Source organism: Drosophila erecta, unplaced genomic scaffold (genome assembly GCF_003286155.1).
Source record: "Drosophila erecta strain 14021-0224.00,06,07 unplaced genomic scaffold, DereRS2 tig00000055-arrow-pilon, whole genome shotgun sequence".
In the NCBI taxonomy this organism is placed as follows: Eukaryota; Metazoa; Arthropoda; class Insecta; order Diptera; family Drosophilidae; genus Drosophila; species Drosophila erecta.
The window spans coordinates 3,166,078-3,179,578 of NW_020825200.1; the positions used below are offsets into that span (position 1 = coordinate 3,166,078).

The 13,501-nt window shown below is 49.9% G+C and overlaps 3 protein-coding genes across 4 annotated transcripts; 1 reads left to right on the plus strand and 2 right to left on the minus strand.

Moving 5' to 3' along the window:
• Positions 1 to 22: 22 nt before the first annotated feature.
• LOC6542029 (chromodomain-helicase-DNA-binding protein 1) lies at positions 23 to 8,302 on the minus strand. Of its 2 annotated transcripts, none has more exons than XM_001968464.3 (7): positions 8,044 to 8,302; positions 6,180 to 6,689; positions 6,015 to 6,124; positions 5,781 to 5,954; positions 1,168 to 5,718; positions 1,003 to 1,107; positions 23 to 942 (listed from the first exon to the last, which is right to left on the minus strand). In XM_001968464.3, exons 1-7 carry the CDS (start codon positions 8,050 to 8,052, stop codon positions 741 to 743), a joined length of 5,661 nt encoding a protein of 1,886 aa, XP_001968500.1. In that variant the 5' UTR covers positions 8,053 to 8,302; the 3' UTR covers positions 23 to 740. The 2 variants fall into 2 exon arrangements, with proteins under 2 accessions (XP_001968500.1, XP_015015167.1); XM_015159681.2 differs by lacking the exon at positions 8,044 to 8,302 and adding an exon at positions 7,919 to 8,037.
• Positions 8,303 to 8,641: 339 nt separating this feature from the next.
• On the plus strand, positions 8,642 to 10,636 carry LOC113564054 (protein ABHD13). The gene is made up of 5 exons (XM_026978432.1): positions 8,642 to 8,955; positions 9,008 to 9,249; positions 9,311 to 9,652; positions 9,726 to 9,904; positions 9,965 to 10,636. The coding sequence occupies exons 1-5, from the start codon at positions 8,817 to 8,819 to the stop codon at positions 10,077 to 10,079; spliced, it is 1,017 nt and encodes a 338-aa protein (XP_026834233.1). The 5' UTR covers positions 8,642 to 8,816; the 3' UTR covers positions 10,080 to 10,636.
• LOC6543248 (DNA repair and recombination protein RAD54-like) lies at positions 10,156 to 13,494 on the minus strand. Its single transcript, XM_001968466.3, has 6 exons — positions 13,254 to 13,494; positions 11,883 to 13,197; positions 11,673 to 11,826; positions 11,212 to 11,617; positions 10,993 to 11,156; positions 10,156 to 10,937 (listed from the first exon to the last, which is right to left on the minus strand). The coding sequence occupies exons 1-6, from the start codon at positions 13,314 to 13,316 to the stop codon at positions 10,625 to 10,627; spliced, it is 2,415 nt and encodes an 804-aa protein (XP_001968502.2). The 5' UTR covers positions 13,317 to 13,494; the 3' UTR covers positions 10,156 to 10,624.
• Positions 13,495 to 13,501: the final 7 nt, after the last annotated feature.

A 13,501-nucleotide genomic window follows, 5' to 3' on the forward strand; every position in this document is an offset into this window, starting at 1 on the left:
ATAAAATACACATTTGTTTCAATTTATAGGTTTTATAATTTATTGATATATATTTAATAGATTTCTCAGACACTACAACGTACTTTAAATATTAATATATCATTAATATTAGTATCTTTAATTTTAACTAGATTACAGTTCTCTGGATCATTCGCTGATTTTTCATTTTGAACGGCTTGTAAAAGTTCGAATGCAATGTAGACATTAAACAAATGATTAGTCTGCTGCTTGCTTTAATAACCTTGATACAAATCTTCAACGGGCCCCATTGCTTGTGCTTACAAACATATCATAGTGTTTAATTATAGTGAGAATTTGTTGTTGGTTTAAAAGCTTTTGAACGACTTGTTTGCATCGCATCGCGGGCCACCAAATAAACCACACAGCACGCATTCACCAGTTGGGTAGTATAAAAATGATGTTTCGCAATGATGAGCGAGTTAAAGCCTACGATTTATACACAGAAAGTCTAAGATTAGGTTGCAGGTATTGCCGCTAAACCCTGGATGATGCAGTGCCGGCCCTCTGTGCGATCGGATGTATAGTATAGTATTTATAGAAGTATGTATAGAAGTTAGCTGCTAGGTATTACTTGTACAGGTGTATGGAGCTACGCTTAACGTACTGTATGCAGGTTGGTTTTTCTGTGTCGAGTGGCTGGCCAGGACGATGCCCCGCCAGCCGCGCTTAAGTCTAGGTGTTCTATGTACAATAGACAGTCGGGCTCCAGAGCCGACTCCTCAGGTCTGCGTGCGCCGCTCGTAGTCGCTGCGTCTGTAGTCGGCAGGATAATCACGCGGCATGACCGGATATCCGCGGGGATCACTGCGGTAGCCGGACGATGGCGGCGGCAGGACTGGAACGGTTCCGTTCGGCAATCCATAGTAATTGGGCGGCAGGTAATGGCTTGAGTAAGGATGCGGTGGCAAGCCAGAGGGATATCTGAAATGGACGACCACCGAATAAGCCAAATACACAATGCGAGCCTGGGCGATTGATTACCTGCGCTTGTCAGGACGACGGTCGCGTTCGCGATGATAGCTGCCTTGACCTCCTCCACTGCGCGGATATCCATCGTAGCGATCACGTTTGTATTCCTGGCTGTATCTGCAAAAGTAAAGCATATTTCAAATTCTATGCAAGGACCAAGTCCACTTCGATCATTACCTTTCGCGGGAATGCCACCGCTCCATTTCCGGGGTGTAGCCGGATGGCGCGGGCGGTGGATCGTAGCCGCCCCGGCCGCCACGAGGCGTAGATGGGGAGGTGGGGCCTTGGCGACGGGAATTGCTGCCGCCTTCATAGCCCCCACTTCCCATGGGTGGGCCACTGCCACCGTAGTAGTCGGCACCGCGATGGTGCTTCTTACGGTCCTCGTGGCGGTCCGTATTGAGCCGCTTGAAGGACATGGACTTGAGGTGGTCGCCGATGCCTCCGCCGGGGGCGCCAGCTAATCCGCTGCTTGCATCAGCGTCGTTCTCATCGCGCTTACGCTTCAGGGGCGAGTCGTTTGCGTAACGACCGGAGGAGGGTGTTCCAGCTTCCGGATATCGCGACTGTCCACTGCGTTCCTTGTCCTTGTCCTTTTTCTTCTTTTTGGCCCCACTTTTGTCGCGCTCCTTGTCCCTTTCTTCAGCCGTCACGCCGTTGCGTTTGGACTTGTCCGGACTTTCGGCCGAGTCCTTGTCTTTTCCCTTCGCCTCGCCATCACCATCGCCGCCTGCTTTCTGCTTGAGTGCGTGCTTGTAGATCTTGAAGAGGCGCTTGGCATCCAGTTCAGTGAACTTGGACACAAAGTACCACAGGTTACTGCGCCACTCCTTTTTCTCTGTCTCGGCGTAGGTGCTTAGGCAAACATCGATCTGTTTGCCAATTTGAAGCAGGCAATCCCTGGTGTGCTGCAGCTGATCCTGGTCCGACAGACTGACATCCGGCTGGTCCAGCGCCTTCAGGGCCTTCTTCACCGGCCGCATCTTTTCCTTGCACTCATTGAATATGCTGGGATCTAGGTCTCCCAGCACCTCCAAGGCCCTGGGTTCATTGTTCGCCGTAAAGTGCATCGGCTTGTTGCCATTGTTGTCCGAGGCGCTGGTCTTCTTCGACCGAGCCTTGGATTTTTTGGCTTTCTTCACAGTGCCACCGTGCTGTTCCGCGGCTGGAGCATTGTGCGGCGACGCGGTGGATGGATCTACTTGACTGTTACTGCTTTCGATGGCGGTGCGTGCGTCGCCACCTGCGTCCTCGCCGTCGTGCGGCTTACCATCGATGGTCGAACTAGCAGACTGGCTGGCCGCCTTGGCATCGTTGGCTCGCGATGCTCGGGGGCGCCGTTGTCGCCTTTGTCCTCCCTTAGTCAGCTCCACGTTCTTCTTGATGATCTTGAGCAGGTACTCGGCACGCGTCTGCAGCTGTTTGGCCTGTGGCTTGCGGGTATCGTTTAGCAATATCTTGTCGGTCAACTTGAGCGTGGGGTCCAGCTTCATCTGCTCCCAGGATCCAATGCCGTACTGGTAAATGCCGCACAGTAGCTTCGTGTCTTCCTCGTTGCCCCACTCCACGTCAAAGACCGGGGCGCGTGTCTTGATATTGAAGCTCCATTGCTGGCGCTCATCGGGCATGCTGGGCATTATCTCATTGAGCGGCTGAAGCTCCTGCTCACAGGCCAGCAGCTTTTTGGCATTAAAAGAGACGCCACCCAGCTTCACGGAGAAGGTGGCGCGTGCGCGGCGCTGCTTGGCGCCCGGCGTCTCGTCCGTCGCCGCAGTCTTACTCTCTTCCTCCTTGTGCTCGTGCAGGAATTGAACGCAGCGGTCGTGCAGCATCTCTCCGAGACGCTTTAGTTCCGCGAGTGGCTTTTCTTGCAGCTCAGCATCACAAGCGATGGCCTCCATGCGGTGGAGAGGAGCGGGAAACTTTTTGTAACTGCGAATGAAGCGGCGCAACTCCGCATCCGTGAATCCGGTGATCTTCTCCTTCATGGTAGGCCGCCCACGCTTGCGGGGTCGTCCATCGTCACCACTGCCGTCGGAGCCCAGCTCGTAGTCCGAGTCGCCTCCGGAGTCGTCTGCCTGCTGTTTCGCCTTGCCCCCTTTGCCGGCTCCACGCTTTCCTTCGTTTTGGTTGGCGGCAGTTTTCCTGCGAGGCGGCAAGTAGAGATCTTCCATCTCCTTGGCTCGCTCCTGATCGTCTATTGCTTTGCGGAAGCCCTCCGGAATGATGTCGTCCCAGTCCTTACTGTCATCCTCCTCGCCGGCGGCATTGTGATCCTGCTTGTTAACCGAATCGGTCGGCTCCTCTTCGAATGCAGCTATGCTGGCCACTTTGAAAGCGGATAACAGGTCGTCTGCTGGCATTTCCGGGTCTTCGTTTCGGGTCTCGGCCCTGCGCAGTATTTCATCAATGTCACAAACCAAGTCGTCGTCATGTTCCTGTTCGTCCTTGAACAGCTCCTCTGCACCAAACTTCAAGATAGCAGACAGATCGTCCTTGTTGAACGGATTCGAGTTAGAGGAGTGTCCGTTGCCGCTCTTATCCAGGACAGTGCGTCCGGTAGTGTCCATCCGCTGAATGACCAGGTGGTCCAGCACCATTTTCTGTTTGGCTCGCTCCACGATCTGTTCCTCTACCGATCGCGCGGTGACCAGGCGATAAATGTTAACCTGGTTTTTCTGACCGATTCGATGCGCTCTCGCCTGCGCCTGTAAATCGTTTTGAGGGTTCCAGTCAGAGTCAAAGATAATCACCGTGTCGGCTGTGGCCAAGTTTATGCCCAAGCCACCAGCCCTTGTGGACAGCAGGAAGCAAAAGTCCTGGCTGCCCTCGGCATTGAAGTGATCCAGAGCCTGCCGCCTCATCTCTCCCTTTATGCTTCCGTCGAGGCGCTGGAAGGGAAAGTGACGCTTCTGCAGATAGTCAGCCAGCACATCCAGCATGCGCACCATTTGGGAAAAAATCAGCACGCGGTGGCCCGTCTCTTTCAGTCGGCAGAGTAGCTTATCGAGCAGCACAAGCTTTCCGGATCCCTTCAGTAGAGTTTGCAGTGCCTCATCCTGCTGCAGACCCATAAGTTCAAACTCGGAGGGTCGGATGAGAGCAGCGTGGTTGCAGCACTTCTTCAGCTCGATGACTATGTTGAGGAAAGTTGAGGTACTACCGCGCTTCCCCTTGCGCAGCGCATCAAAGTTCTTTGTGAGGATCCACTTGTAGTACTGTTTCTGCAGCGAGGTCATTTCGACCCGCAGGATCTGCTCCACTTTAGCCGGCAGCGATTTCTCCACATCCTTCTTCACTCTCCGCAGAATATACGGCTCCAGCTGCTGATGCAGCCTAGTGTAGCCCTTATCCTCTGCATTGCCATGCTGCACCTCGAAATTATCCCACGTGTCGAACTTATCCGGCATGATGAAGTGCAGCAAAGCCCACAGCTCCTTCAGCGAGTTCTGCAGCGGGGTACCAGTTATGAGCAGTCGATGGTTGGTGTCGAACTCCTTCAGTGACTTGTAAAGCAGTGAGTCGTCGTTCTTAAGGCGATGTGCCTCGTCCACCAGGAGCGCAGCCCACTGGAGCGTACCCAGAAATTGCTTGTCCTTGAGCACAATCTCGTAAGTTGTGAGTATGCAATTGAACTTGAGCCGCTTGGAGCCTTCAAACTGCCACTCGTACTGTTGAATGAGCTCGCGTGATTTAATGTCTCCAAGGTACGTGACTACATTCATGTCCGGCGCCCACAGGTCGAACTCCCGCTGCCAGGCCGTCATCGTGCTAAGTGGCACCACGCACAAAAACGGCCCGTACAGGTGATGGAGCTTGAATAGCGAGTACAGGAAGCAAATGGTTTGGATGGTCTTGCCGAGGCCCATCTCATCGGCCAGGATCACCGAGTTCTCCTTGCACCATGAGTGCAGCAGCCAGTTCAGGCCGTCCATTTGGTAATCCCTTAAAGTTAGTCCCGCCGCGAGAAATTCCGGCTGGTTCTTTATTCGAGAGAACTTTGGGCGATACTTGATCACTCTGCAATGGCGGGAGGGAGTGCATTTGGAGGACTCGCGGTCGTTGAATTGCTCTGCGCAGCGTTGCCACTTGCGCAGCACCAGGGCGGCATCCTCCCATGTGGACTCGGCGTACGGGAGCGACTGCCATTTGCACAGATACTCCTCGGTGCCGTCGTCTGGCTTAGAGCCCTTGGCAATGATGCGGTCCACGTTGTTGTACGACTTTAGCAGCTCGTGCTGCAGTTCCATCTGACACTCGAAGTAGTCGATATCCTCGGGGCCAGCGAATCGGCGCCAGTAGGCCTGCTCCTGCTCCTTTTTAATGAAGTTATCCAGCTTCTTCATGCCCTTGGCCTTCATATCACGCAAGGTGGCCACAGATTCCCAGGTGTTGTGAATGTACGACCAGCCCTTCCACTTGATCAGGAACTGTGACTCGGTCTCCGCGTCTGAGCTTTGCTTTTCATCAATTCCAGCATTTGGATCGAAGCCGTTTTCCTCGATTGCGTAGATCGTTGTCTGGTTGCCAGTGCATCCCTTCTTCCCAGCACGCTGGGCCAGGATGCGCTCGATGGTTTCGCACTTTTCTTCCTCCTCGGCTGTAGCAGCAGTGGTGGCTGCCTGGCTTTCATCGTACTCAAACTCTAGCAGGTCCTCGGAGTCGGTGGCTTCGTCCTCCGAGGCCTCCTTGTAGCTAACGGCAGCACCCTTGCGACGAGTGGCACAGCTGTTTAGAGAAGATGGACATGGATCAGGAAAAGGCAAGGAGCAAAGGGCTGGAATCATTACCGTTTACTAGCGTCGTCATCATCACTGTCCTCGGAACTGAAGGACTTCACCCTGCGCCGCTGCTGTTGCTGTGCGAGTTTGCTTCGAGAGGTAGATGCTGCCGGTTTGCGCTTCTGGGCGGTGGACACCTCATCATCACTGTCCTCGCTTTCATCGCTTTCGTCCGAGTCCCAGCTAGCAAATGAAATGAATGCGTTGGGAAAAAATTTGGAAAGAGAAAGCTGGGAAACTCACGTTTTCTTCTTGTTCTTGGGTGCTGGAGCTTTTTTGGATTTCTCAGCAGCAGTAGGTGGTTTACGCGCCTGGCGCGTCCGTTTAGGTCTGTAGTCCTCCTCTTCCTCCTCCTGTGTGAGGAATGGTTAGGAACTTTTTAAGAATTAACCAATGATCCCAACTTACACTGCTGCTGCTGGAGGATGTGGGTGAGACATTGGCAGAACTATCACTTGCATCATCGGCAGAGGCATCGCTGGCTGGCTGCTGCTGACCAGCCTCAGTCTCATTGTCCTCCTTCTCATTCTGCGCCGGCTTGGACAAACTGCTGCTTGAGTTGGCATTGTTGATGCTCTGGTCCCTTTGATCTGATGGGCCCTCGGCGTCTGAATCGGAATCGCTGCCACTTGACCCGTCACTGGAGCTGTCCTCCTGGTCATCTGTGAAGCCGTTCGTCTTGCTATCCGCCTGGGCAGCAGCGGCTGTCGGTGGGAACCCTGCCACCGATAAGGATTTGTCCCCGGGCTCTGGCGAACTACGTCCATCGCTAGTGTTGCCCGAGGAGCTGTCTGAATCTGAGTCTGAGCCGGAAGAACCACTACCGCTGCCACTGCCACTATGGTCGGTGCCATTGGTCTCTTCCCGAGTGTCATCTTGTTCGTCTGAGCCAATACTATTCGCCGATTCATTGAGTGCCTGGACAGATAAGAAAGAATGTTCAAATCAATCTAGGTTGATGATCAATTACTTGGTTAAGGATAAACAGTAAGACACGAAACAGTTTGAGTAACACACCGGCTCTGGGCCAGCTAATCCTGGCCAGAAATTGTCCGTATTACAACAGAGTGCATCGAAATTGGCACATTATGTTCAATATTCCCCTTATTCAGTCTCCTAGAAGCAAGGAATGGGTTACACAATCAGTGGACTACAGAACATGACTTAAGCTGTCAAGAAGAAAGCCCAATCCTGTCCAGGATGAGGGCGCACTTTAGATTCCACGAAATCCTAATAAAACCACGAATAACTTCGAAAACTTGGCTCTTGGGCAGTGGTGAATAGGTAACAAAACGAAACGGCGTAAAGAAACTTTCATTAAAATGCACTCTTATGGCTTACACCGGACTAATCCTCTCCAGAAATTATTTTATGGCAGTTTTTTGGCCAAAAATGGGAACAAATTGTATTACTTTTTATTGTTCCAGGAAGCACACGACAGAATCACATGACTACTTTGAACAGATCGCGGTAATCACAAGACACTTCTTCCTGGTGATTAGAAACCCGGATATCCTTAAAAACAAGCGGGAATTCGATGTTTTCGGCAGGATCTTTCCCTGAAAAGGCACTAAACTGTGGAAATAGAATTGGCAAATCGGAAAAAAATATTTTTAATAGCCGTAACTGTCGAAAAGAGAAGAAATTTAAGGAATTTTAATGCCGGTAGCCTTTTGGCGGGCTCAAAATCCTCAGGAATTTGGTCAGAAATATAGGAGAGGAAACTTTGCACCTAGCCATTTCTGATTACGTAATCGGTGAAAATTTTCAATTTGGTCGAAAAAGGAAGGGAATCCATGGAAATTGAAGGATTTTTACAGCCGCAATTGATAAAAACAAACCGAAATTCTTGAATTTGAGTAGAATTTGCGAAAATGGGTACCCAATGGATTTTCACAAAATCCACCTTGGCTGCCACGTTGGAGCCTTGGGAACTGTCAGGCACTGTCGGAAGGATGAAACACACTCGGAATAGTGGAGAAATCCATCCTTTTATCCAAATGCTCCGCCAGCAGTCGCACGGCCAGTCATCAAAGTGTAGGTGTCTCGCGACGAGGGGACTTCTACAGACTTCGGTGCTGAGCAGCCACGCCCACAAAACGGAGTGTTTTCCCAGTGTGTAGCATTTGATTTACGTTTATACTCACACGGCAGCCTGGATCAAACTGTTTTGACTTGTCTGGTTTCGAATGATAGAAGAAATTCATAGTTTTTCCGATTTTTCCACATACACCGACGTTTGACATCCACAGCTTTTTCAAGGCCTACTCACCTGGCTCATTATATTGTCGTGGTAGCACACACAGTTGCCTTGTAGCGCTCATTAAATACAGGGAGCTCAGTTGCATGCGGTCGCTGGCGAATGTTTATGTTTTTCCCGCTGCCCACTTGTTTTTAAATGCACTTTTTCGAAACAAAATTATCGTTTTTCACGTTTTACTCATGCGACGCAGCAGAAATCTTTCCACCATCTTGAATTAGTGTGCCCGTGCGTGCTGCAAAAGAGATGCACACAGCGCGACAGTGGTGCTGTGGGATATATCGTTTGCATTATGTACAACATAAATATATGATATAAATAAATTGTTTAGTTTAAAAGCGCGGCAATATTGAAAAAAAATTCCATTTATATTGCAATTTAATTATCACTTATTGCTATATGCTGTCCAAATGCATATTATTCTTATATTATCCTAATCAACTTATCCAGAATTGCTCGATGTGTCATATAGAACATTAGTGTATAATTACTCTAACTATGTAATTTATTGAGGTGTTGCTCTGTGAAACAGTAAATAATAGCAAAAACTGAAATTTGCTTAAATAGTTCGAATATAACCACCAGATCAGCACCTTTTCGGTGTCGCTGAACATCAGTAGTTACTGTACTGCGCTATCGATAACTTTTCGCATTGCACAGGTGTCTTCGAAATCAGCTGTGGGCGGTGTACAATTACAAATCGTTTGTGCTGCTGGTGCTGGAATTGATGCAATTTAATTAAATTAGAGCGTTGGACATGTAGCGCAGCTGGACCACAAGCGAACATGAAAGAAGTGGGCATCGCTTTGCCCAAGTCCCGCGGCGTGGGCGTGGGAGTTCTTGCTGCCTTCCTGTTGTGCTTCATTTTCTACTATTTCTACGGCGGTTACATGACGTTGGCACTCTTCGCTGGAATCATTCTGCGTACGTATTCTTCTCCTGACTAACCATTGCGTCACTAAGCCTGTCCTTGCAGTGATATTCTACTATGCCCAGGACCTCCTCCTCTACCACCCGGACTTGCCAGCCAACTCCCGCATTTACATACCCATTCCGACGATGCACAACCTGCCCCACATCACGGTCAGCATCAAGACACCCGACGATGTCACTCTGCACGCCTTCTGGATAACCCAGCCGGAGGAGCGCTCCAAGTCGGCACCCACGCTGCTCTACTTCCACGGAAACGCTGGCAACATGGGACATCGCATGCAAAACGTAAGGGAAGCGCCAATTCTTATAGCATCATTACTTTAAAATTCTCTGATGCACTTCTCAGGTGTGGGGCCTCTACCACCACCTGCACTGCAATGTACTGATGGTGGAATACCGCGGATATGGCCTGTCCACCGGTGTGCCCACCGAGCGGGGCTTAGTCACCGACGCCAGGGCGGCCATTGACTACCTGCACACCCGCCACGACCTGGATCACTCGCAGCTGATACTCTTCGGACGCTCCCTGGGCGGAGCTGTGGTGGTCGACGTTGCAGCCGATACCGTATATGGACAGAAGCTAATGTGCGCTATTGTGGAGAACACTTTTAGCAGCATACCAGAAATGGCCGTGGAGCTGGTGCATCCCGCTGTGAAGTATATACCAAATCTATTATTTAAGAATAAGGTGAGTAATCGCCGGTTGAACCCTCTGTTTATATTATCACAATACCACTTTTTGTTTGTTGATTCCCGTGCAGTATCACTCCATGAGCAAGATAGGCAAGTGTTCAGTTCCCTTTCTGTTTATTTCGGGGCTTGCGGACAACTTAGTGCCACCGCGCATGATGCGGGCTTTGTATACGAAATGCGCCAGCGATATAAAGCGACTGCTTGAGTTCCCCGGAGGATCGCACAACGACACTTGGATAGTGGACGGGTATGGTCTGCCAAATAACCATTACTTTCGTATTTATCAATAGGTATGCTTGCTCTTTAGGTACTATCAGGCAATCGGTGGATTTTTGGCTGAGCTTCAGCAGCAGCCGCTCTTGAAGGCGCCGGAAAAGAGCAACGTTTGGGTGGAGCTGGAGCATAAAATCATTGATGTATAGAATCGAATACATCAAGTTCAATTGACTGTGTTAACACTGCGAATGGTTTAATACTTATATATACACGCATAATATTAATCTGTATCTGACAGGGTTTTAATCCGGACGTTGCTATACGCCAAATTGCTTTTTATGTGCAGAGAATAACGTGCTAGCGGAGATGGCTGTTGATTTTAAGTAACCAACTTAAGTAACTTTGCGCTTAAGCAAATGAATACACATTAGAATCCGAATTTCGATGTTTGTTTGTATTTGTACTGAGCTGTGTTAACCTACTACTTTGCCTAATTGGCGGCCAGTTAAGAGTATAGAAATTTATCAGTATTTCAAAAAAAAGTAAACTATTTTCTGGACTGATTCCTACATTGCCAGATTAGATCATAGAAGCCTTCATCTCTAGCACGTTAACATTTTGAAGGTTCCATTTTTGAAATGTTAAACTAATAACTTGTTAAGATTGCAAAGGAAGCCAGAAAAGTTATCTTAAGTTTAGACTTAGTAACGAAAAAAAGGAAATTCGTGAAACAATAAACTGCAAACAATTGCTAGAATCCAAGGAAATCCTCATCGGCGCTGTCATCACTAAGAGGCGTAGATGGGCGCTTCCGGCGGTCTGGCTTTTCCTCTGGCTGTTCGGAGGCTGCCTCCTCTGCACTCGCCACAATTTCCTGAGCCTGCGACCGGTGGTGGAAGACAAAGGACACGCACTTGCAATCCATCCAGGCCTGGGCGAGAATATTGTCGGGCAGGCCTCTGTTGTTGGAGCAATGGTACCATTGCGACAAATGCGACGTGCAGTCCGTGTCCTCGGGCGGTGGCTTCATTTGGATATTTTGAACGCAGCGCTTGCATTTGAGCCTTAAATGAATGTGTTACTCGGAGGATCAAAAGGGTATTTAAAGCCAGCTCTCACTTGTCATGTGTGTCGGACAGAATGTCTGCATCAAATGTAAACAAGTCCTTCAGATCGTCGCGGGTGAAATGCTTCTCGGCCGACTCGTTGTTGTCAATGATGGTGCTCGACAGGGACTTTTTGTGCGTCTGTCGCTGCAGGATCTTCTCCTCAATGGACCCACTCTGAAAAAGATAGTTAAACTTGAGAGTTCTTTGTACAAATAATTCAGATACTCACGGCAACAAGGCGATATATGTAACAGGGCTTCTTTTGCCCATCACGCCACACTCTGGCCATTGCCTGCTCATCGTTGGCCGGATTCCAGTCCGGGTCGAACATGAACAGGCGGTTGGCTCCAATCAAATTCAAGCCGCATCCACCGGCCTTGCTGCTCAGCATGAACAGGAAGCTGTCCGACTCCGGGTCATTGAACCGGTCAACAACCTTCGAGCGCTTCTTGATGGACATAGTGCCATCGAGTCGGACAAATCCGTACTTGCGTTTCCTCGCGAGCTGCTCAAACAAGTCCAGGGTCTGTGTGTAATTGGATATGAGAACTACTTTGTCGTTGCCGTCTGCACGTATTGCTGCCAGCATGAAATCCAGGAGCATGAACTTGCCACTTAGCTCTGGATTAAGATCCCTGGAACACAAGAAATCCATTAGACAATGCTATTCGCTGACAAAAGGCAGCGTACTTTGCGTTGTAATTGCTTGGCAGCACGTTCTGCGAGTTTTCGAATCCTTTGTCGCGGGCTGTGATCTTCTCATATATGAGATTCGGATGACTGCAAATTTTCTTAAGCGTTGTAATATCCGCCAGAGCCGTGAGCGAAGCCTTTTCCTTGCAGTCTTAAAATAAATGGTAATTGGAATGAAAGCTGTTGTAGTATTGCGGAATGACTTACCAGCCAAACTACGTCGAACTTGATCAGACTTTAAAAAATTTGTATAGAGCTCGAGCTGAATAGACGTCAGTTTTGCACAGATAACCATTTCAAACTTAACGGGCAGATATTTGGTGAGAATCTGATTGGTGCGACGAATGATGCACTGATCGACGAGCCCTATCAGCTCCTGTGTCTTCGCTATGGCCCTTTGTCGCTCCGCGTCCGTGGAGTCGGTATTCTGGCCACGCAAGATAGCGCTTTCGAAGTTGCGCTTAAACACGGCCGCCGTGCCCAGCATCTCCGGGTTTACAAAGTTCACCAGGCTGTAGTACTCAGTAAGATCGTTCTGGATTGGAGTGCCGGAAAGCAGGACCCGTCGTTTTGTCTTCAAGCCCATGAGAGCCTGATACGTGAGATTGTCGCTGTTCTTGAGGCGATGGCCTTCGTCGCATATCACCATTCCCACCTCGTACTTGCACAGGATCTCCGCGTAGATGCGAAACGTCTCGTAGCTGATGAGCAGAACTGGTGTCCCCAGGCGCGAAGAGGTCATGGAGAACTGCTCTAGAGCTCGGATGGTGTTCTCCTTGGTGCCGCCCTCCATGGGCAGGCAAAGGAGTCGACCTTGAAGCCACTTGGTGAACTCCTTCTCCCAGTTCTTGACCAGCGACGACGGAGACACGACAATGGCTTTGTTGATCGTGGGCTTGCACTCGGGCCCCTGCCGTAGAAGTGTCCAAACCAGCGTAACACACTGCAGCGTCTTTCCGAGACCCATTTCGTCGGCCATGATGCATCCATTGAAGTTGCCCCGCTTTCCCTCCACACACTCGTACATGAAACGCACTCCTTCGCGCTGGTGCGGCCGCAGGATGTTGCTCAGCAGCGGATCGACGACGACGTGCACCAGAACCTTGCTCGGATCCATGCCCATGCGCTCGTGCTCTGTGTAGGCGGGTGGATGGAAGAGTACCAGGGCGTTGCAGGCCACCGGATCGTGTAGAGGGCGCCGGGAAATGCAGCGCCGCACGCCCAGGACTCGTTTACCACCGTAATCCGGTACGTAGTTGTCCATGGGCACCTTGAACTTCCGCGCCAGCACCTTGGCAATGGCCCGCTCATACTCGCTGTTTGCCGTGAAGCGAATGGGCAGTGGGAGCTCCAATGTGTTGCTGGCATCGCGAAGAGCACTCTGTCGCTTCCTGTCCAGTTCTTGTTCCCGCTCCAACTCCTGCTGACAGGATCGCTTGTTCTTCTTGAGCAGAGGCGGCGTGAAGGAGTGACGCGACTCGGGACGCAGTGGTCCACGTTGGCTGGGAGCCAAGCTGCGCCGCTTTTGGAAAAAATGATTAAACAAGTGGTAATAAAAAATATAACTCTTGTATTTACCATTTCATTAAATTCAAATGGCGGTCGCGCTAACAGCTGATAGATGTGCAAAAGTCTGGTCATACAAGCGATAAGAAATAGTGGGAGGTGGAACGCTGGGAATGTGAAACAGCGTATTTCATAAAACTAACAAGGATTAGTGATTATAGTACGCTGTATCAAAAATGCCTCAAATAAGGTAAGAGTTTAAAAAGACAAAAATAAGATTAAATAAAATGTTATTGCTAAGCATCGATGTCCGAAATTCT

Bases quoted from the DNA above. Each gene is read 5' to 3' on its own strand.
- LOC6542029 (XM_015159681.2), bottom strand. From the start codon at position 8,017: ATGTCAAACGTCGGTGTATGTGGAAAAATCGGAAAAACTATGAATTTC. The intron at 6,125-6,179 runs GTAAGTTGGGAT...TTCCTCACACAG, and splicing joins CATCCTCCAGCAGCAGCAGT to GAGGAGGAAGAGGAGGACTA. The intron at 1,108-1,167 runs GTAATGATCGAA...TTACTTTTGCAG, and splicing joins CGGTGGCATTCCCGCGAAAG to ATACAGCCAGGAATACAAAC.
- LOC113564054 (XM_026978432.1), top strand. From the start codon at position 8,817: ATGAAAGAAGTGGGCATCGCTTTGCCCAAGTCCCGCGGCGTGGGCGTG. The intron at 8,956-9,007 runs GTACGTATTCTT...CTGTCCTTGCAG, and splicing joins CTTCGCTGGAATCATTCTGC to TGATATTCTACTATGCCCAG. The intron at 9,905-9,964 runs GTATGGTCTGCC...CTTGCTCTTTAG, and splicing joins GACACTTGGATAGTGGACGG to GTACTATCAGGCAATCGGTG.
- LOC6543248 (XM_001968466.3), bottom strand. From the start codon at position 13,316: ATGACCAGACTTTTGCACATCTATCAGCTGTTAGCGCGACCGCCATTT. The intron at 13,198-13,253 runs GTAAATACAAGA...TTTTTCCAAAAG, and splicing joins CATTTGAATTTAATGAAATG to CGGCGCAGCTTGGCTCCCAG. The intron at 11,618-11,672 runs GTACGCTGCCTT...CTTGTGTTCCAG, and splicing joins CCAAGCAATTACAACGCAAA to GGATCTTAATCCAGAGCTAA.